The sequence below is a fragment of the Diceros bicornis genome, chromosome 18 (genome assembly GCF_020826845.1).
Source record: "Diceros bicornis minor isolate mBicDic1 chromosome 18, mDicBic1.mat.cur, whole genome shotgun sequence".
Taxonomy (NCBI): domain Eukaryota; kingdom Metazoa; phylum Chordata; class Mammalia; order Perissodactyla; family Rhinocerotidae; genus Diceros; species Diceros bicornis.
In genome coordinates, this window is record NC_080757.1 from 45,168,204 (window position 1) to 45,186,640 (window position 18,437).

Consider the following 18,437-nt stretch of genomic DNA (forward strand, 5'->3'; position numbering starts at 1 on the left):
AGTGATATCTCATTATGGTTTTGATTTGCTTTTCCCTGATGATTAGTGATGTTGAGCATCTTTTCACGTACCTGTTGGCCATTTGTATGTCTTCTTTGGAAAAATGTCTGTTCAGTTCCTCTGCCCATTTTTTAATTGGGTTGTTTGGAATTTTTTTTTTTTTTTTTTGCTATTGAGTTGTATGAGTTTTTAAATATATTTTGGATATTAACCCCTTATCATATATGACTTGCAAATATCTGCTTCTATTCTGTAGTTTGCCTTTTTATTTTGTTGATTGTTTCTTTTACTGTGCAGAAATTTTTGAATTTGCTGTGGTACCTCTTATTTATTTTTGCTTTTCTTACTTATACTTTTGGTGTCATATCCAGGAAATTGCTGTTTTATTGTTAGTGTATTGAAACACAACTGTTTTCTGTATGTTAATTTTGTACCCTGCAACTTTACTGAATTCATTTATTAGTTCTAGCAGTTTTTTGGTGAAGTCTTTAGGATTTCTATTTATAAGATCATATCATCTGCAAACAAAGAAAATTTTATTTCTTCCTTTCCGTATTGGATTTTTTTTTTCTTTTTATTTCCTGATTCCTCTGGCTAGGACTTGCAGTACTATGTTGAATAGGAGTGGTGAGAGTGGGTACCCCTGTCTTATTCCTGATCTTAGAGAATACGCTTTCCAACTTTCACCATTGAGTATGATATTGGCTGTGGGTTTGTCGTATATGGCCTTTATTGTGTTAAGATATGTTCCTTCTAAAGTCCCAATTTTTTGAGTGTTTTTATCATGAAAGGATGTTGAATTTTGTCAAATGCTTTTTATGCATCTGTTAGATGATCATATGATTTTTGTCTTTAATTCTATTAATGTGATTATCACATTTATTGATTTGCATATGTTGAACCATCCTTGCATCCTAGGGTTAAATTCCATTTGATCATGGTGTATGATGCTTTTAATGTGCTGTTGATGTGGTTTGTAAGTATATTGTTGAGAATTTTTGTATCTGTATTCATCAGGGATATTGGCCTATAGTTTTCTTTTCTTGTAGTATCCTTATCTGGTTTTGGTAGCAAGGTCATGCTGACCTCATAAAATGTTCGAATTTTTGGAAGAGTCTAAGAAGGGTTGGCATTAATTCTTCTTTAAATGTTTGGTGGAATTCACCAGTGAAACTATCTGGGCTTTTCTTTTTTGAGAGTATTTTGATTACTAATTCAATCTCCCTACTCATTATTGGTCTGGATTTCCATTCCAGGAATGGATTCTTGGATCTCCATTTCTTTGGGGACAGTTACTGGAGATTTACTGTATGCTTTCGATGGAGTCATGTTTCCCTGGTTCTTCATGATCCCTGTAACCTTGTGTAGAGTGCCTACACATTTGAAGAAAAAGTCACCTTTTTCAGATTTTATGAATTGACTTTGGTAGGGGAAACCTTTCACCTATGGAGGGGACACACTGGATCATGCTGTGACCCTGGATCTAGTGGTGCAGGGTGCCAAGTGCAGGGGTGCATGTCAGCACTGTGTCCAAGGAGGCAAGGTGTCTTTTAGGCTCAGGCTGCTGTGGTCCGCAGTATCAACACTGTGTGGTCCTTGGTGAGCACTGGCAGGGCTCCACAGTGGCTACAAGTATTGTCGTGGTTCTCAGCAGTGCCTCTAGGTCTGGCAGCAGCTGTGGCCAGAGCCAGTGGTGTACACACACTCAGCTGCAGCAGTCAGCTGCAGGTGCCTATATAGTGGTAGGGGCCAGTTGCAGACACACATAGGGTGATGGGGACCAGGGCAGGTAACAAGGGCAGGGACCAACTAGTGGGCTCACTGGCAGCTGCAGAGGCCCTGGTTGTTGGCTTGCTTTTCCGTGGCTGCCCACTCTCCCCTTGGACATTCACATTGCAGTGGAGGCTGATGACAGGTGTCTGGCTGAGGATATGCAGATGCACAGCCGGAGAGGCTAGCTACAGGTGGGTACAGTGGTGCCAACCAGTGACAGAGGCAGGGCCTGATCTGAGCCCACAAGCAGCTGCGGGGACCCTGGCTGTTGGTGAGTTCACCTGTGGCTTCACACTCTCCCCCTGGCATGCACAATGCAGTGGAAGCTGATAACATGCTGCAGGCCAGTGGTGTGGAGGTGCACAGCTGGAGGGGCTAGCCGCTTGAGCATGGGCACAGGAGTCAGGGGCAGCTGGGCAGGTCGAGGTTGGCATCTTACACTCGCACAGCTGCAGAGGCCTGAGCTGGCTGTAGGTGTGGTTCCCGGGTTCTGGCAGGGGCAGGGAGAGACTCAGGTGGCTGGAGTCTTACACTTGCACAGCCACACAGAACTTGGATGGCAGCCGATGTGGTTCCTGGTGTCCCATAGTGGCTGGGGGTTGCGGGTCGGGAGGCGGGTGGGGAGGGAGTGGGGAGGGAATTGGGAGGGACTCAGGCAGAACCTGTGGCACGAAAGCTGGGAGTCTGCAGTGGCTATGCTGGCCAATGGCTTTGTCAGTGACGAAATCTGCTGAGACGGTCTGCAGAGCATGTCTTTGTGAACCACGACTGATCACTCCTGCTGCATGTCTGCTAACAATAGCCTCTGCTTTTCTTCCTTTTTCTTAACCGGCTGTATGTGTTTCAGCTTTGCCAGTCTAGGTGGGGTGAAACAGAAGCAAGATCTTTGCACAGTACCCTAAGAGGCTGGAGAAGCTGCCTCACTTAGCTCTTCCTTTCCTGGTGAGAGGAACTCTTTCTAGCTGAGAAGTTCCTTCTGGGTACTGAATGATGCCAGGTTGGGGGATGGAATGATGCAGGCAAAATGAAGTTGTCTTCCTTCTCTTCTTGTGCAATTATTCTGGGTTTTTTTGTTCCACTGTGTTGCTAAAACTTTCTAAGTGGACTCTAGTGGTCTCCCAGAGCTGTGTTTATTCATGGATTGCTGTCCCATCGTTGATCTTTATGGGGGAACAGGGAAGCTGAGTTCTCCTACATTGCCATTTTTTCTGCCAGGTCCCTCTAAGAATTGTTAAATAGTGACTCAACCCTGTGAAAATTTATGCTTTGTAAACCTGGCACCACACTCTATCTAAAGAAAGAAGTTCTATTTTTAACTCTGTTATTGACCGTCTTTGTACTATGAAGCCTTGATATTCATGCTGAAAATAACCTTAAGATACAGAAATTAAGAGCTTTGGATACATCAGATTTTGCTCATATTCCTCTCATTTTCCCAAGAGGGGATTACTGATGTGAGTAAACTGGACTCAGTTTTGGGAGACATGGGATTAAACCTCACAGAAGAAGAAATTAAGGATCTGAAATGCAACCTGCCTGCTGATGGTGAGCATTAAAGATATTTTTAAGCTATTCGAGTAGATTTGAGGTTTTGCATGAGCATCAGTTAATCAACTCATTAAAATATTTATTTGGCCTGGGTGAGCATTCAGAAAAAAGTATAAAAGAATCCAGAAGGTAATGAATTACTAATTATGCTTTTTATATCATTTTCATCAGTTCATGATGCAATTTATTTCACTTGAACCCTAAGCAGAGAAGGGAATTTGTTCAAGTCCACTATCACATCAGAAAAAGTTGGAGGAAAGAAAACAAATTAGAGAGCAGAAGAGTGAAAATACAGTGAAGTAAAGTTAGAGAAAAATATATACAGAAAACGACAGTGAGAAGGAAAGAATGCTAAGAGTGAGGAATGATTTAAATGACACCAACTATCCATTAAAATGATCATTTCCACTTCTTCTAATCCTACTTCATCCAGTCAATTACCATTAGACAGAAGAAAAAAAAGGAATAGGAAAGAATGACAGGTTTGGTACACATTTCTTTGCCATAAGCTATGACAGAACCTGATACTTCTCATAAGGTCAAGGACAATGAAAGATTCAGGCCAGCATCCATGGCATGTTCTCTCTGTGATGCTGCAAGATTCCCTTCTGGGTCAAGCTCCATGATCCAAGGGCTATATTCCTGGGCTTCAGTTGTCTCTTACTGGGCTACCACTTTGAAGTGCGTTGAATCACAAAGTAATTCCATCACAAATGAGCAAAACAATGAATATTAACCTGGGAAAATTCCTTAGGCTAAAGTGCTTATTTAAGCCTGCTCATTTTACTCATATGCCGTGTTGTTTGATTTTTGCCATTGATTACTACTGTACCCTGGTATAAGATATGTAAGATTTCCAGAATTTATTTTTGTAAAGGTATCCATTTATTTTCAATAGTCTGTATTATTTTGGTCGTAATTATTCCTTTATTATATTTTAAAATATAATATTTTGAAATATAAAATTATGTTTTATTGTATATGCATAGATAAGTTATAAAGCATTAATAAATAAAAAGCCATGATTCCACTACACAGCCTAAGCGTAAGAATGTTACCAGTAACTTATACCTACATATATGCTCTTCCTCCATCTCATCTCTCTGCCATCCCCTTGCAAAGCAACCACTATGCTGAATGTTGTGTTTATAATTCTGTTGGTTGCTTTAAAAAAAATTTAGTTTGATCATATACATATGTATTCCTAAACAATACTTTTAATAGATTTGCTTGCTTTGCAAGGTTTATAAATTATTATCTTATGGTATGTGACAAGTGTTCTGGATCTTGTTATTTCCTCAGTATTATGTTTCTAAGACTCATCTATGTTGTTGCATACAACCATAGTGATACTTTTCATTGCTATATAATATTCTATTGTGTAAGTATACAATAATGTATTTATACCTCTTACCATCAATGGACATTTAAATTGTTTCCAGTTTTTCACTATTATACAGTTTTTGTCTTGCTGAAAACAATCTTGTACGTGCCTCCTGGGGCACATGTCAAAGAGTTTCTGTAGAGTATATGTACATAGGAATATATATGTCTAGAGTTACTGGGTCATAGGGTAGGCCAATAATTAATTTTACGAATAAAATCTCAAATTGCATTTTACATTTCCATCAGCAGTTTTCAAGAGTTTTTGTTGATCTATATCCCTACAATTGTGTGTAAGTACATGTGTTTGCATTTTCTCAATTCTAGCCAATCTAATGAGGGTATACTTGTTACCAAGTCACAAATAAGTTAATTTTAAAAATATATATTACATTAAAACCATGTATTATAGGGGGAAAATTGATGAATTGGGTCTCATCAAAATTAGGAACTTTTACTCTGTAAAAGCCCATGTGAACAGGATGAAAAGACACAGTAAAGACTGGGAGAAAAATATTTGCAAACTACATATCCAACAAAGGACTAGCATCCATGATACATGAAGAACTCTCAAAACCCCACAATATTAAATACAAAGAATCCAATTAGAAAATGGGAGTGGGGACGGGGAGGAATGTGAAAACACATTTCACCAAAGAGGATATACAGATGGAAAATAAGCACGTGATAAGATACTCAACATCATTAGCCATTATGCAAATGCAAATTAATATCACAATTAGATACCACTACACACCTATCAGAATGGCTAAAATAAAAATTAGTGACAAAACCAAATGCTGGTGACGATGCTAGACAAAGTAGATCACTCATATTTGCTGGTGGGAATGTAAAATGGTACAGCCACTCTGGTTTGGCAGTTTCTTAAAAAACAAAACACACAATTACCATATGACCCAGCAATTGCATCTCTGGGCATTTATCCCAGAGAAATGTAAACTTAGCTTCACATAAAAGCCTGTACACGAACATAAGCGCAAGAAGCTGGAATCAGCCCAGATATTCTTCAACAGGTGAATGAGTTAACAAACTGTGGCACATACGTACCACGGAATACTATTTGTCAATAAAAATAAACAAACTATTGATATGTGCAATAACTTGGATGAATCTGCAGAGCATTATGTTAAGCAAAAAAAGCCAATCTCAAAGGTTATATACTGTATGATTCTATTTGCATAATATTTTTGAAACGATAAAACTTTTAAAATAGTGGACAGATAAGGGATTGTCACTTAGGAATGGGAGGTTAGATGGAGAGTCAATGCAGCAGGGAAGTGGGTATGGTCATAAAAAGGCAATACAAGGGATCATTGTGGTATTGGAGCTGTTCTGTATCTTGACTGTGGCAGTGAATTCATGAACCTACAAAAGTGATACAATTGTATAGAACTTAATAGACACACACACATACAAATGAGTACCATTAAAACTAGAGAAATCTGAATAGGACTGGTAGATTGTGTCAATATCAATATTCTGTTTGTGATATTATATTTATATAATATAATTATATTATAGTTTTACAAGTTTTATTGTTGGAGAAAACTGGGAAACGTATAAGACGTCACTAATTATTTTTCTTACAACTTCATATGAATCTACAATTATCTAAATAAAACTTTTTTAAAATATTGTATTGAAAATGATATTTTTCTATAAAAATCTATTAGTGTCTGCAAAGTATGATAACCCTAAAAAATCCCTAATGTGGAGAAATTGTCTTCAAAGTGATTAATAATTTTTCACATAATCCAAAAAGAAGTAAATAAAAGCTGTCTGGGTTTATTAAAATAAAGAGAAATTCTGAGTGAGAACTCATTACATAAGATAATTGCTAAAATCCAAGTTGAAACATGACTCTATAGGATATACCAAATTTAAATCTTGTTGTAGTGGCTTGATCCAAACCATAAAAGTTCTTCGGTGTCTTAGGCTGAAAAGTATACCCTTGAAAAGAGATGATCTTCAAATTTTATTCCTTGATAGGTTTTATTTCTTACAGAATTAAATCACAGCTGGATTATTGAAATTGTTCTTTTTCATACTTTACTTCTTTACTCTGATATATTCTCATGAAGAGGGTAAAAGCAGAGAACATTCTGTGGTATATACATGCTGCTGGAATTTTATCCTGTTTCACGTTATTTCTAAGTCTTATGGTGTATTTCTCTTTTTTTTTTTTTGAGTGCAAAGAAATATTGCTTTATTTTCATAAATAGTACACATGAATCATAACTAATTCTTTGAATTCTTCCAAAGGGGTTAAATCAATCCAAGGATACTACTTTTTTCTTATTTCACAATATTCATGAAAGATGTGTGACTAGCAGACATCATTGTGCCTGTTTGTAAATGTGGAAACACTGAAGCATACGCTGGTCTATTTCTTTTTATTATTTCTATTTTTCTTGCAGCACATGAGAAAGTTGAGAGGAGAAAGTTGTGGGATGGATTAAAAGCTTTTACAGGTGAGTGGGAAATTACTGTAGAGTAGAGTATAGAGTCAAGACACCCAGGCTTTATGCAGTAGTATATTTGTCAATAATATTTTCCTACTATTCTATTCTTCATTTGTAAATTTTGGTTTTATTTAACTTTTTCTGATGATACACTTACTTCTGATATGCTAGTTTGCCTTTATATATAGTAATTAAATGTCTGTAACTTACTAACAACTTGTAAGCTTTCTGGAGGCTGTTTTTTACTCACAATATTGCTCATTTTAATATCATTTAAAGACTCTCAGGGCCGGCCCTGTGGCTTAGTGGTTAAGTGCGTGCGCTCTGCTGCTGGCGCCCCAGGTTCGGATCCCGGGCCCACACTGATGCACCGCTTCTCTGGCCATGCGGAGGCCACGTCCCACATGCAGCAGCTGGAAGGATGTGCAACTATGACATGCATCTATCTACTGCGGCTTTGGGGGGAAAAAAAAGGAGGAGGATTGGCAATGGATGTTAGCTCAGAGCCGGTCTTCCTCAGCAAAAAAAAAAAAGAGGAGGATTAGCATGGATGTTAGCTCAGGGCTGATCTTCTTCACACACACAAAAAAAAGACTCTCAAAACAGATCCAAGTAACAGTAAGATAAGGACTTTTTATTGTCAATGTGAGGAGCAAAGCACATAATTCAGAAAAAAATTTAAATACACAGGACTCTGTTAAGATGTTAAATGAATTAATACTGATATCTTAATTAACCAGATAGTTTATTCAAGTAAAATGTAAAGTAAAATTCTCTACCTTGACTTATCCTAACATTAGAGAATCATACTTTTCAGCATTTTTAAATAAATTTGATACATGATGCTTTTTTGGTTCTGTATAGATGGATATATCTTATTATGCATTTGAACTTGCTCAAATCAAGAAGAAACTTGTCTTTCTTAAATTGTTATTTGAAATAATTATTTTAAAAAATTATTAAATTATTTGAAATTGTTATTTTACAAAATTCTTTTTTTTTTTTAATTTTTTTTTTTCCAATGGGGCAGATTTAACATTCTCTGGAGAAATCAGGGACACTTTATTTATTTATTTATTTTCCCCCCAAAGCCCCAGAAGATAGTTGTATGTCATAGCTGCACATCCTTCTAGTTGCTGTATGTGGGACGCGGCCTCAGCATGGCCGGAGACGTGGTGTGTCGGTGCGCACCCGGGATCCGAACCCGGGCCGCCAGCAGCGGAGCGCACGCACTTAACCGCTAAGCCACCGGGCCGGCCCTACAAAATTCTTGAATGATAACATTTCCACTTTTTCAAAGGACGAAAGATTGATGTGCGGTCTCTACCAGATTTTCTGAGCAACATGGATATTGAGCTAACAGATAAAGAACAAATGGAGCTGCTAAAAATGCTGCCAATTGATGGTGAGCCTTATAGGTGCCTCTGCTGCCTTCCTGAGAGCTTAGTTTTATTAGACTGTGGGAGAAGTTTTTAAACATCTCTGTTTAGCATTTTTTAAAAAATACTTAAAGCAATTGGAACTAAGTTTTATGTTACAGATACCTTTTTTTCTTTCTAGCCATAAATCAGGCCATCAGAGAATAAACACGTATTATATGATGCCTTCTAGCCAATGACGAAAGTGTCATAAAGAAAATGAAAGAAACTGCTGGGATGACAGATTTAAAAGGATTGGGTGGAAGAGGTCAAAGAAGAAACAAAGTAGGGGGCCGCCCTGGGGCTTAGCCGTTAAGTGCGCGTACTCCGCTACTGGCAGCCCAGGTTCGGATCCTGGGTGCATGCCAATGCACTGCTTGTCCAGCCATGCTGAGGCGGTGTCCCACATACAGCAACTAGAAGGATGTGCAGCTATGACATACAACTATCTACTGGGGCTTTGGGGAGAGAAAGGGGGAAAAAAAAGGAGGAGGATTGGCAATAGATGTTAGCTCAGGGCTGGTCTTCCTCAGCAAAAAGAGGAGGATTGGCATGGATGTTAGCTCAGGGCTGATCTTCCGCACACACACAAAAAAAGAAAGAAACAAAGTATTATCAGTATAGTAGAGCCTATGAACAATTGTCTCAGGTGTTTAAGATTGCATAATTTCTCACACTGAAATAGTTCTCATTTCCTTTCTGTATATTTTTAACTGGAAGATGAGAAAAGAACATAGTTACTCAACAAATAGTAATTCTTCCTGAAATTATGGAATATATGCATCTTTATGAACATCTACATTATATATTTTTTAACATAAATTGTGCTTTGCATTGTAGCAGCTGGGAAGATCTATCAAAATAGATTGTTGGATGGTGTGAAGTCTTTTAAAGGTGGATAACAAGCAACTTGAGATTTAAGGTTTAAATTTGTATCATTAGAGTTTTAATCAAGCTATTCTTCTATGAATTGATTTTTAAATTTAGCTTCTTTCATTTTAAATGTGTTTTACTATATAATGTCTGAGTTTTTTAAATCTTTGTAGGAGGTCCCACATTGTCTTATACTTTTCAAAGTATAATTTGAATTCTAGGTAGATCCAGCAAAATATGAAGAGAATGAGAGCTATTCTGACAATTATTAAGCAAGCAAAGAAAACAAAAAAAATAGTTTCTGCTTATCGTCAGAAAGATTGGACACTGTTTTCCGATAGAATTAAATCCATAAATTAATGTTCATTACAGTTCCTCTAAATAGAACATATTTTTAGTGAGATCCAGTTAAGGAAAATGTGTAGGCAAAGACACAACCTTGTGCCCAGGTCTTTTTTCTTTTGTCTTTTGCTTTCCCTCTTTCTTCTTCCTTAGTCGAAAAAATGAGAAGAGCATAAGGAGAATGAAGGAAGACTTAGAAGCCTTGCCACTTGATACCTGTTGAGTCTCCTGCCACAGGAAGAATGCCTCCTGGCGCTCCAAGGCCTTTTGGAAGAGTGGCAGCAGGATTATTTTTTAATTTAATGTGGAAGTTGTCCACAGTGCTGCCCATTTTATAACAATTTGCTATGTGTTTTTATCAACCAAATCAAGTGTCACATTAAAAATGGGGCAATGATAGCCAGAATCTTGATTTCTCAATTTCTCTGTAGTTCTGTTTCCCCAACTATCTACCTTTTCTAGTCTCTAGGCCTCCCATTTTACAATTTTAATAATGAATTTTCCTCTCCATGCACTCCCAGCCCCAGCTCTTGCTCCAACTTCAGAACATTTTTAGCTAAAGTCCTCTCTGATATCATCCCTGGTAGTTTATAGAGATAATTATATGTTGCTTTTTACTAATACAAATAGTTTTCTATTTTAAAATATTCACCAAAAAATCTATGTTCATAAACTATTTTCACAGCATGGATAAACCAGCTGTAGGGTAATTTCAAAGTTCTGGGCCAAACCAGTACAAATTTTCTGGCAACTGAGAATTTTCCCAAAATCCTTCTCTACTATAAATTTGATTAGTTGTGTTTAGCTTCATTTGCAAAACTCCTTCATAAACTATTTCTTGACCAAAGTTTCACCAAGGCAAAGTGTGCGGTTCTTTTATATGATGTTAAAGTTTGGTACTCATGTTTAAAGCAGTATCAATGGTACTGATAAATGGATTATATGTTCCCTTATTCCTAATTTTTTCATTTTAATAGTAAAACAACTTTTGGTTTCATTCGTTTTCTCTATTATTTTTCTATTTTCTATTTCTTAATATTCACTCTAATCTTTATTATTTCCTTCCTTCTGCTCGTCTTTAGTTTGGTTTGCTCTTACTTTTCTAGATTAAGGTAAAGGCTTAATTATTGATTTTAGATCTCTCTTCTTTTCTAACATAGTTATTTAAAGCTATAAATTTTCCTCTAAGCACCACCTTTGCTGCATCTCATACATTTTATTTTCATTCAGATTAAACTACTTTCTTATTTCTCTTGTAATTTCTTCTTTGACCCATGGATTGTTTTGAAATGTGTTGTTTTATTTCCAAATATTTGTGAATTTCTCAGATTTCCTTTTGTTGTTCATTTCTAATTTAACTCTGTTGTGGTCAGAGAACATGCTTTCCATGATTTCAGTCCTTTAAGTCTTACTAATACTTGTTTTATGACCTATCATATGATATAATCAGAAGCTCTTTGGAGTCTCCAAAAACTTTTAAGAGTGTAAAGGGATCCCGTGACCAATATGTTTGGGAAGTTCTGGCTTAGATAGCTGATTTTTCAGACTTTCTTCTTTCTTAGTATTTGTGATTAAAACTTTACATTTTCCTCTAAACACTTCTTTAGCTTCATCCCCCAAATTTAAGCTCATGTTTTAATTATCATTCAGTGAAAAGTTTTCCAATTTCCATTGTAATTTCTACTTTAACCTGTATATCATTTAGATGTGTTGCTTAATTTCCAAACATTTCACCATATTCTCATTACCTTTTCATTATTGCATTATGATTTAGTTTTACAGTCTCAGAAAATATTCACTGTATATTTTAATCCTTTAATATTTGTTGAGACTTGCTTTACTGCTAAAAATATGTTCCATTTTGGCAACTTTGTCATATGCACTTGAAAAGAATATATATTCTATATATGTCAATTAGGTGTCTTCTATATATGTCAGGTCAAGTTGGTTAATCACGTTGCTGAAGTCTTTTATAACATTACTTTTGGCGGGGGGGAGGGTCTGCTTATTTAATGACTTAGTGAGAAAAGTGTGTTAAAATCTCCAAACATATGACCATGGATTAGTCTAAAGTTCCTTTTACTTCTGTCAACTTTTGCTTTATATATATACATGAAAATATATTATTAAGTGCATACAAATTTAGGATTGTTATCTCTTTCCCTCACATTGATCCTTGTATTATGATAAAAGGCCCTTTTTTCTCTCATAATACTTCTTGCCTTAAAGTATACTTTGTCTAATATCAACACCACCACACAGCTTTTTAATTAGTGTTTGCATAGTGTAACTTTTTCATCCTATCTGAATCTTTCTGTTTAAAGTCTGCTTTTTGTAAACAGTATTTACTTGGGGTCTTGTTTTTCTTTGTCCACTTGGAAAATGTTTTCCTTTTAATTGTAGTGTTTTGTGCATTTACTTTTCTTTAATTATTGCTTTAATTGGAAAATATAACAGACATAGAAACCATACAAAACAAATTTTTATAAGGTGAACACTCTTCAAACCACCTCCCAGATTAAGAAATAGAACTTTGCCATACCAGAAGCCCCTCCATATGTCCTGTTCCAGTCACAATACCCTCCCTCTCCCTCAAGTAATCACTACCCTCACTTATATGGTAATTACTTCTGTGGATTTCTTTCTAGCTTTATCAACCAAGTGTGCATCCCTAATATAATATTTTAATCTTGCTCATTTTTATTTATTTGATTTTTTTAGTCTCTCTTAGTCTATAAGTTTTCTCTCTATCTCTTTCTTTTCCTTATAATTTATCTGTCATAGAACTGGAAAATTTGACCTGTAGAGTTTCCACTGCCTGGATCTCACCATTACATATATATGGTACAGTTCAACATGCCTCCCTGTCCTCTGAATGTCCTGCAAATTGGCAAAATCAAGTGTCTTGATCAGACTCAGGTTAAGTTCTTTTGGTAAGACTATATTCTTTCATCATGAATCACAATTTCTGATTGTCTCTCTCTGTAATGTCTGCAGCCATTGATGATCAATGTCTAGATATCCGTTGCTTCCTGTGGAGTTACAAAATGGTGATATTCTTATTCCATCATTTCTTTTTTGTTTATTACCAGTTGCTTCCCTCAACTATAGTTTGTTATCCAATGTTACCATTTAGATAGCAAAAATAGAATAAATGCTTAATTCACTCTTTATGTACCAATTTTCAAAAGAATGGCTTCCTATTATATTCCAATGGTGATCAGTTTGGTTTTTGAAAGTGTCATTATGAATTCATGGATTTAAACATATTTTATAGGTTTCAACCTATTGCAGTTATCTTTATTGAAGCTCAAATTGTGCATCGTTAGTCAACATGGCCTTGTTCAAGTTGGCTTCAGATCCTTTTGGCTTAATACTGGTAATCTTTAAGAGCTTCCTTGCTGCGTTCTTGCTGCCACTCATGACAAGTTGTTCCTGGCTCAGTTGATTCTAAAACTGGAATCAGCCGCTTCCCCAAAGGCCTTGGTTTATTTTGGGCCTTGAGACTCGTAAACAGTATTAGACTTCGGTGGATTATTATATCAATAAAACAATTGGTTTTTTTGCAAATCAGGGAAGACCTCTTCTTTCCATTCCTGAGGGCAGATTTTTTTGGAGATAGGTTTAAGGGCAATGTCAGTTCATAACTTTGCTCCCTCATTTGAAGCACCAGAGAGCAGATTTTTTTATGTAGTTAATAGAATCATTAAAAATCAAGCAAGGGGGGCCGGCCCCATGGCTTAGCGGTTAAGTGCAAGCGCTCCACTACTGGCGGCCCAAGTTCGGATCCCGGGCACGCACCGATGCACCACTTCTCCAGCCATGCTGAGGCCGCGTCCCGCATACAGCAACTAGAAGGATGTGCAACTATGACATACAACTATCTACTGGGGCTTTGAGGGGAAAAAAAGGACGAGGATTGGCAATAGATGTTAGTTCAGAGCCGGTCTTCCTCAGCAAAAAGAGGAGGATTAGCATGGATGTTAGCTCAGGGCCGATCTTCCTCACAAAAAATAAATAAATAAATGAAATGTTAAAAAAAAAAAAAATCAAGCAAGGGACAGATAACAGGATTGTCTATGAGGAAAATTGGAAAGAATTGAAAAAAAAACTCCTGAAACTAATAAGTGATTATAGGAAGGTTGCAGGATATAAGGTTAATATACAAAAGTCAGTTGCTTTCCTATATACCAGAAATGAACAAGTGGAATTTCAAATTAAAAATATAATACCATTTATATTAGAAGCCAAAAAAATGAAAGACGTAGGTGTAAATCTATCAAAATATATACAAGATCTGTATAAGGAAAACTACAAAGCTCTGATAAATGAAATCAAAGAAGAGCTAAATAAATGGAAAGATATTCCAAGTTCATGTATAGCAAACTCAATATTATTAAGATGTCAGTTCTTCCCGACTTGATCTATAGATTCAATGTAGTAATCCCAATCAAAATCCCAGCAAGTTATTTTGTGGATATTGACAAACTGATTTTAAAGTTTATATGGAGAAGCAAAGACCCAGAATAGCCAACACAATATTGAAGAAGAAAAATAAAATTGTAGGACTGACACATCCTGACTTCAAGACTTACTATAATGACTTACTTATTACAGTAATCAAGATGGTGTGGTATTGGTGAAAGAATACACAAATAGATAAATGGAACAGGATAGAGAGCCCAGATATAGACCCACGTAAATAAAGTCAACTGAACTTTGACAAAGGAGCAAAGACAATACAATAAAGCAAAGATAGTCTTATCAACAATGGATGCTGGAACAACTAGACATCCACATGCAAAAAAAATTAATCTAGACACAGACCTTACGTTCTTCACAAAAATCAACTCAAAATAAATAATAGAGAGAGAAGTCAAGATGGCGGCATAGGCAGACTGAACTCACCTCCTCCCACGGACACAGCCAATTTACAACTACTCGTGGAAAAATTACCCCTGAGACAGAACTGAAAACTGGATAACAGGAACTCCTGCAACAACGGACAATCCTAATTGAGGTGGAAGAGGCAGAAACTCCCTTCTGGAGAGGAAAAACACCGCCTTCACAAGCCACCAGCTTCACAGCTGCCCGGGAGCAGCCCACAGGTACACAGCCCTCCCTGGAGGAGCGGGGCCCTCAGCCAGGGAGCGCCTCCGCTGTGGGCATTTTGTGGACCCAACACAATCCAGACAAGTGGCATAATATCTGACTTTGCCTGCTACTAAAACATTGTACCTCCAGAAAAGCTGATTCACAAAGAAATTAAAACCGGCTCTTAAAGGGCCCACACACAAACTCACCCGTTTCAGAAAGCAACCTAAAATCACCAGAAAGAAAGGTGCACAGTGCTTTGGTGAAAAGAGACTCACTTGATAGGCCCTGAGTGCATCTTGGTGAGACGTGAGACCTCTCCAGGAACTGGGACATTGGCAGCGGCCATTGTTGTGGCCTGATGTGGGCGTGCTGACACACATGCCATTGGAGTTCTCCCTGGGGCCTGCTAGCCCAGGGTCTGCGCCACCCACTAGAGCACCGATTTAATCCAGCTCAGCCAGGGCAGGCAGCCCACGCTAGAGACTGGCCCCATCCAACAACAAGCCCTCAGGCAACTTGTGGACCTGCATATGACTGGATTCTCTGCAGCCTTGCAACTGAGCCAACTTCAGTGGGGCAGGGTGGGCACAAGGAGTGGGTGGAGAGTGTGGGGCAGTGGTGGAGTGTGTGGGGCTCCCGCTGTGGAGAGACTGGGTCCACTTCGGGAGGTCGGGGCACGCACACAGGGCAGGACTGTGTTGACTGTCTGTGTGGACATGTGGGCGGCAGGGCTTGTCAGCTGCAGAAGACTTGTGCTTCTTAAAGACCCACATAGGGGGTTTGCCCCACCTTCCAAAGCTTGAAACAATTGGGTGCTCCCATGCCTGAGGCCAGCCTCACCTAGCTGCAATCCTCAGAGAGCTGACAAGAGACCTAAAGGCTGGAGGCTCATAGCAATTGTAAGGCCGTGAGCCTAACAACCTGCCACGCTGGGGGCCTACTCACTTAAAAGAAATACTGCAACACAAATGTGGTATTAGAACTTGCAGCCAACTGTGCTGGGGCTCCCCACACATGATAAAGAGACTGAAGGGCCCACAACAACTAAAAGCAGCTGAGCATTACAACACCTGGCCAGGAGCATAACTCGGCCTCCCTGGGCAAACAGGCCACAACAGAAGGATACACGTAGCCCACATAAGGGTCACCCCTGGAACGTTGAGCACTGAAGGAAGCACATTGCCTGTCTCCTAAGACATCACTTACGTAAGTCACCTATCCAAGAGCAGGAGACGTAGCTGACCTACCTAATACGTAGACACAAGCACAGGGAAAGAGGCAAAATGAGGAGGCAAAGGAATACATTCCAAGTAAGGGAACAGGACAAAACCCCAGAAAAGGAACTAAGTGAAACAGAAATGAGCAACCTACCTGACAGAGAGTTCAAACAAAGAGTGTTAAGGATGCTCACTGATCTGGGGAGAAGAATAGATGAACTCGGTGAGAATGTCAACAAAGAAATGGAAGATATGAAAAAGAACCAATCAGAAATGAAGAATACAATACTGGAAATGAAAAATTCACTAGAGGGACTCAAAAGCAAAGTAGGGGATACAGAAGAACGGATCTATGAGCTGGACGAAAGACTAGAAGAAATTACCCAAGCTGAACAGGTAAAAGAGAAAAGAATTAAAAAGAGTGAGGACAGTCTAAGGGACATCTGGGACAACATCAAGTGCACTAACATCCGTGTTATAGGTGTCCCAGAAGGAGAAGAGCGAGAAAAAGGGACAGAGAATCTATTTCAAGAAATAATAGATGAAAACTTCCCTAACCTAAGAAAGAAAACAGACATCCAGGTACAGGAAGCACAGAGAGCCCCAAACAAGATAAACCCAAAGAGGCCTACACCAAAACACCTCATAATCAAAATGTCCAGAATTAAAGATAAAGAGAGAATCCTAAAAGCCGCAAGAGAAAGTCAAGTTACATACAAAGGAAACCCCATAAGGCTATCAGCTGACTTCTCAGCAGAAACCTTACAGGCTAGAAGAGAGTGGTACAATATATTTAAAGTGTTAAAGGAAAAAACTTACAGCCAAGAATACTCTACCCACCAAGATTATCATTCAAAATGGAAGGAGAGATCAAAAATTTCCCAGACAAGCAAAAATTAAAGGAGTTTGTCACCAAGAAACCAGTGCTACAAGAAATGTTAAAGGGATTGATTTAAGGAGAAAAGAAAAGACCACAAATAGGAAAAATTGTCTATTTCCATGATAAAAGGGTAATGGATACAAATGCACAAAAAAGAGGTTAGATATGATATCAAAAACATAAATGGAGGGAGGAGGGGAGATAAAGAGTAGAGCTTTCAGATAGAGGTCAAACTAAAGAGACCATCAATTCTGTATAGAAGAAGAAAGGAACAGAGAAGGACTACTAAAACACTGAGGAAAAAAAGTTAAAAAATGGCAGTAAGTACATACTTATCAATAGCTACTTTAAACGTCAGTGGACTAAATGCTCCAATTAAAAGGCATAGGGTGGCTGACTGGATAAAAAAACCAGACCCATATATATGCTGCATACAAGAGACACACTTCAGACCTAAAGAAACTCACATTCTGAAAGTGAAGGGATGGAAAAAGATACTCCACGCAAATGGCAATGAAAAGAAAGCTGGGGTAGCAGTACTCATATCAGACAAAATAGACTTTAAAACAAAAACTGTAAAAAGAGACAAAGAAGGGCATTACATAATGATCAAGGGAACAATCCAACAAGAGGATATAACACTTGTAAATATCTATGCACCCAATGTAGGGGCACCTAAATATATAAAGCAATTATTAACAGACATAAAAACAGAAATAGAAATAGACAGTAACACAATAATAGTAGGGGACTTTAACACTCCACTTACACCAATGGATAGATCATCCAAACAGAAGATCAATAAGGAAACATTGGCCTTAAATGACACACTAGAACAGATGGACGTAGTAGATATATACAGAGCATTCCATCCAAAAACCGAAGAATACATGTTCTTTTCAAATGCACATGGAACATTCTCCAGGATTGATCACGTATTCGGCCACAAAACAAGTCTCCGTAAATTTAAGAAGATTGAAATAATACCAAGCATCTTTTCTGACCACAACGGTATAAAACTAGAAATCAACTATAGGAAGAAAATCAGAAAAGCCACAAATACGTGGAGTTTAAACAAAATGCTACTGAACAACGACTGGGTCAATGAAGAAATCAAAGAAGAAATCAAATAATACCTGGAGACAAATGAAAATGAAAATACGACATGCCAGAATTTATGGCATACAGCAAAAGCAGTTCTAAGAGGGAAGTTTATAGCAATACAGGCCTATCTCAACAAACAAGAAAAATCTCAAATAAACCATCTGACAGTGCACCTAAAGGAATTGGAAAAAGAAGAACAAACAAAGCCCAAAATCAGTAGAAGGGAAATAATAAAAATCAGAGCAGAAATAAATGAAATAGAGACCAGAAAACAATAGAAAAAATTAATAAAACCAAGAGCTGGTTCTTTGAAAAGATC

At 37.7% G+C, this 18,437-nt stretch overlaps 1 protein-coding gene across 1 annotated transcript in view; it reads left to right on the plus strand.

Annotated features, from left to right (window-relative positions):
• The window catches only part of EFCAB13 (EF-hand calcium binding domain 13), a 331,371-nt gene that overhangs the window by 189,813 nt on the left and 123,121 nt on the right, over positions 1 to 18,437 (plus strand). Inside the window, 3 exon segments of the mRNA XM_058561286.1 lie at positions 3,214 to 3,318; positions 7,143 to 7,196; positions 8,488 to 8,592. Coding sequence (XP_058417269.1) covers positions 3,214 to 3,318; positions 7,143 to 7,196; positions 8,488 to 8,592 — 264 coding nt within the window.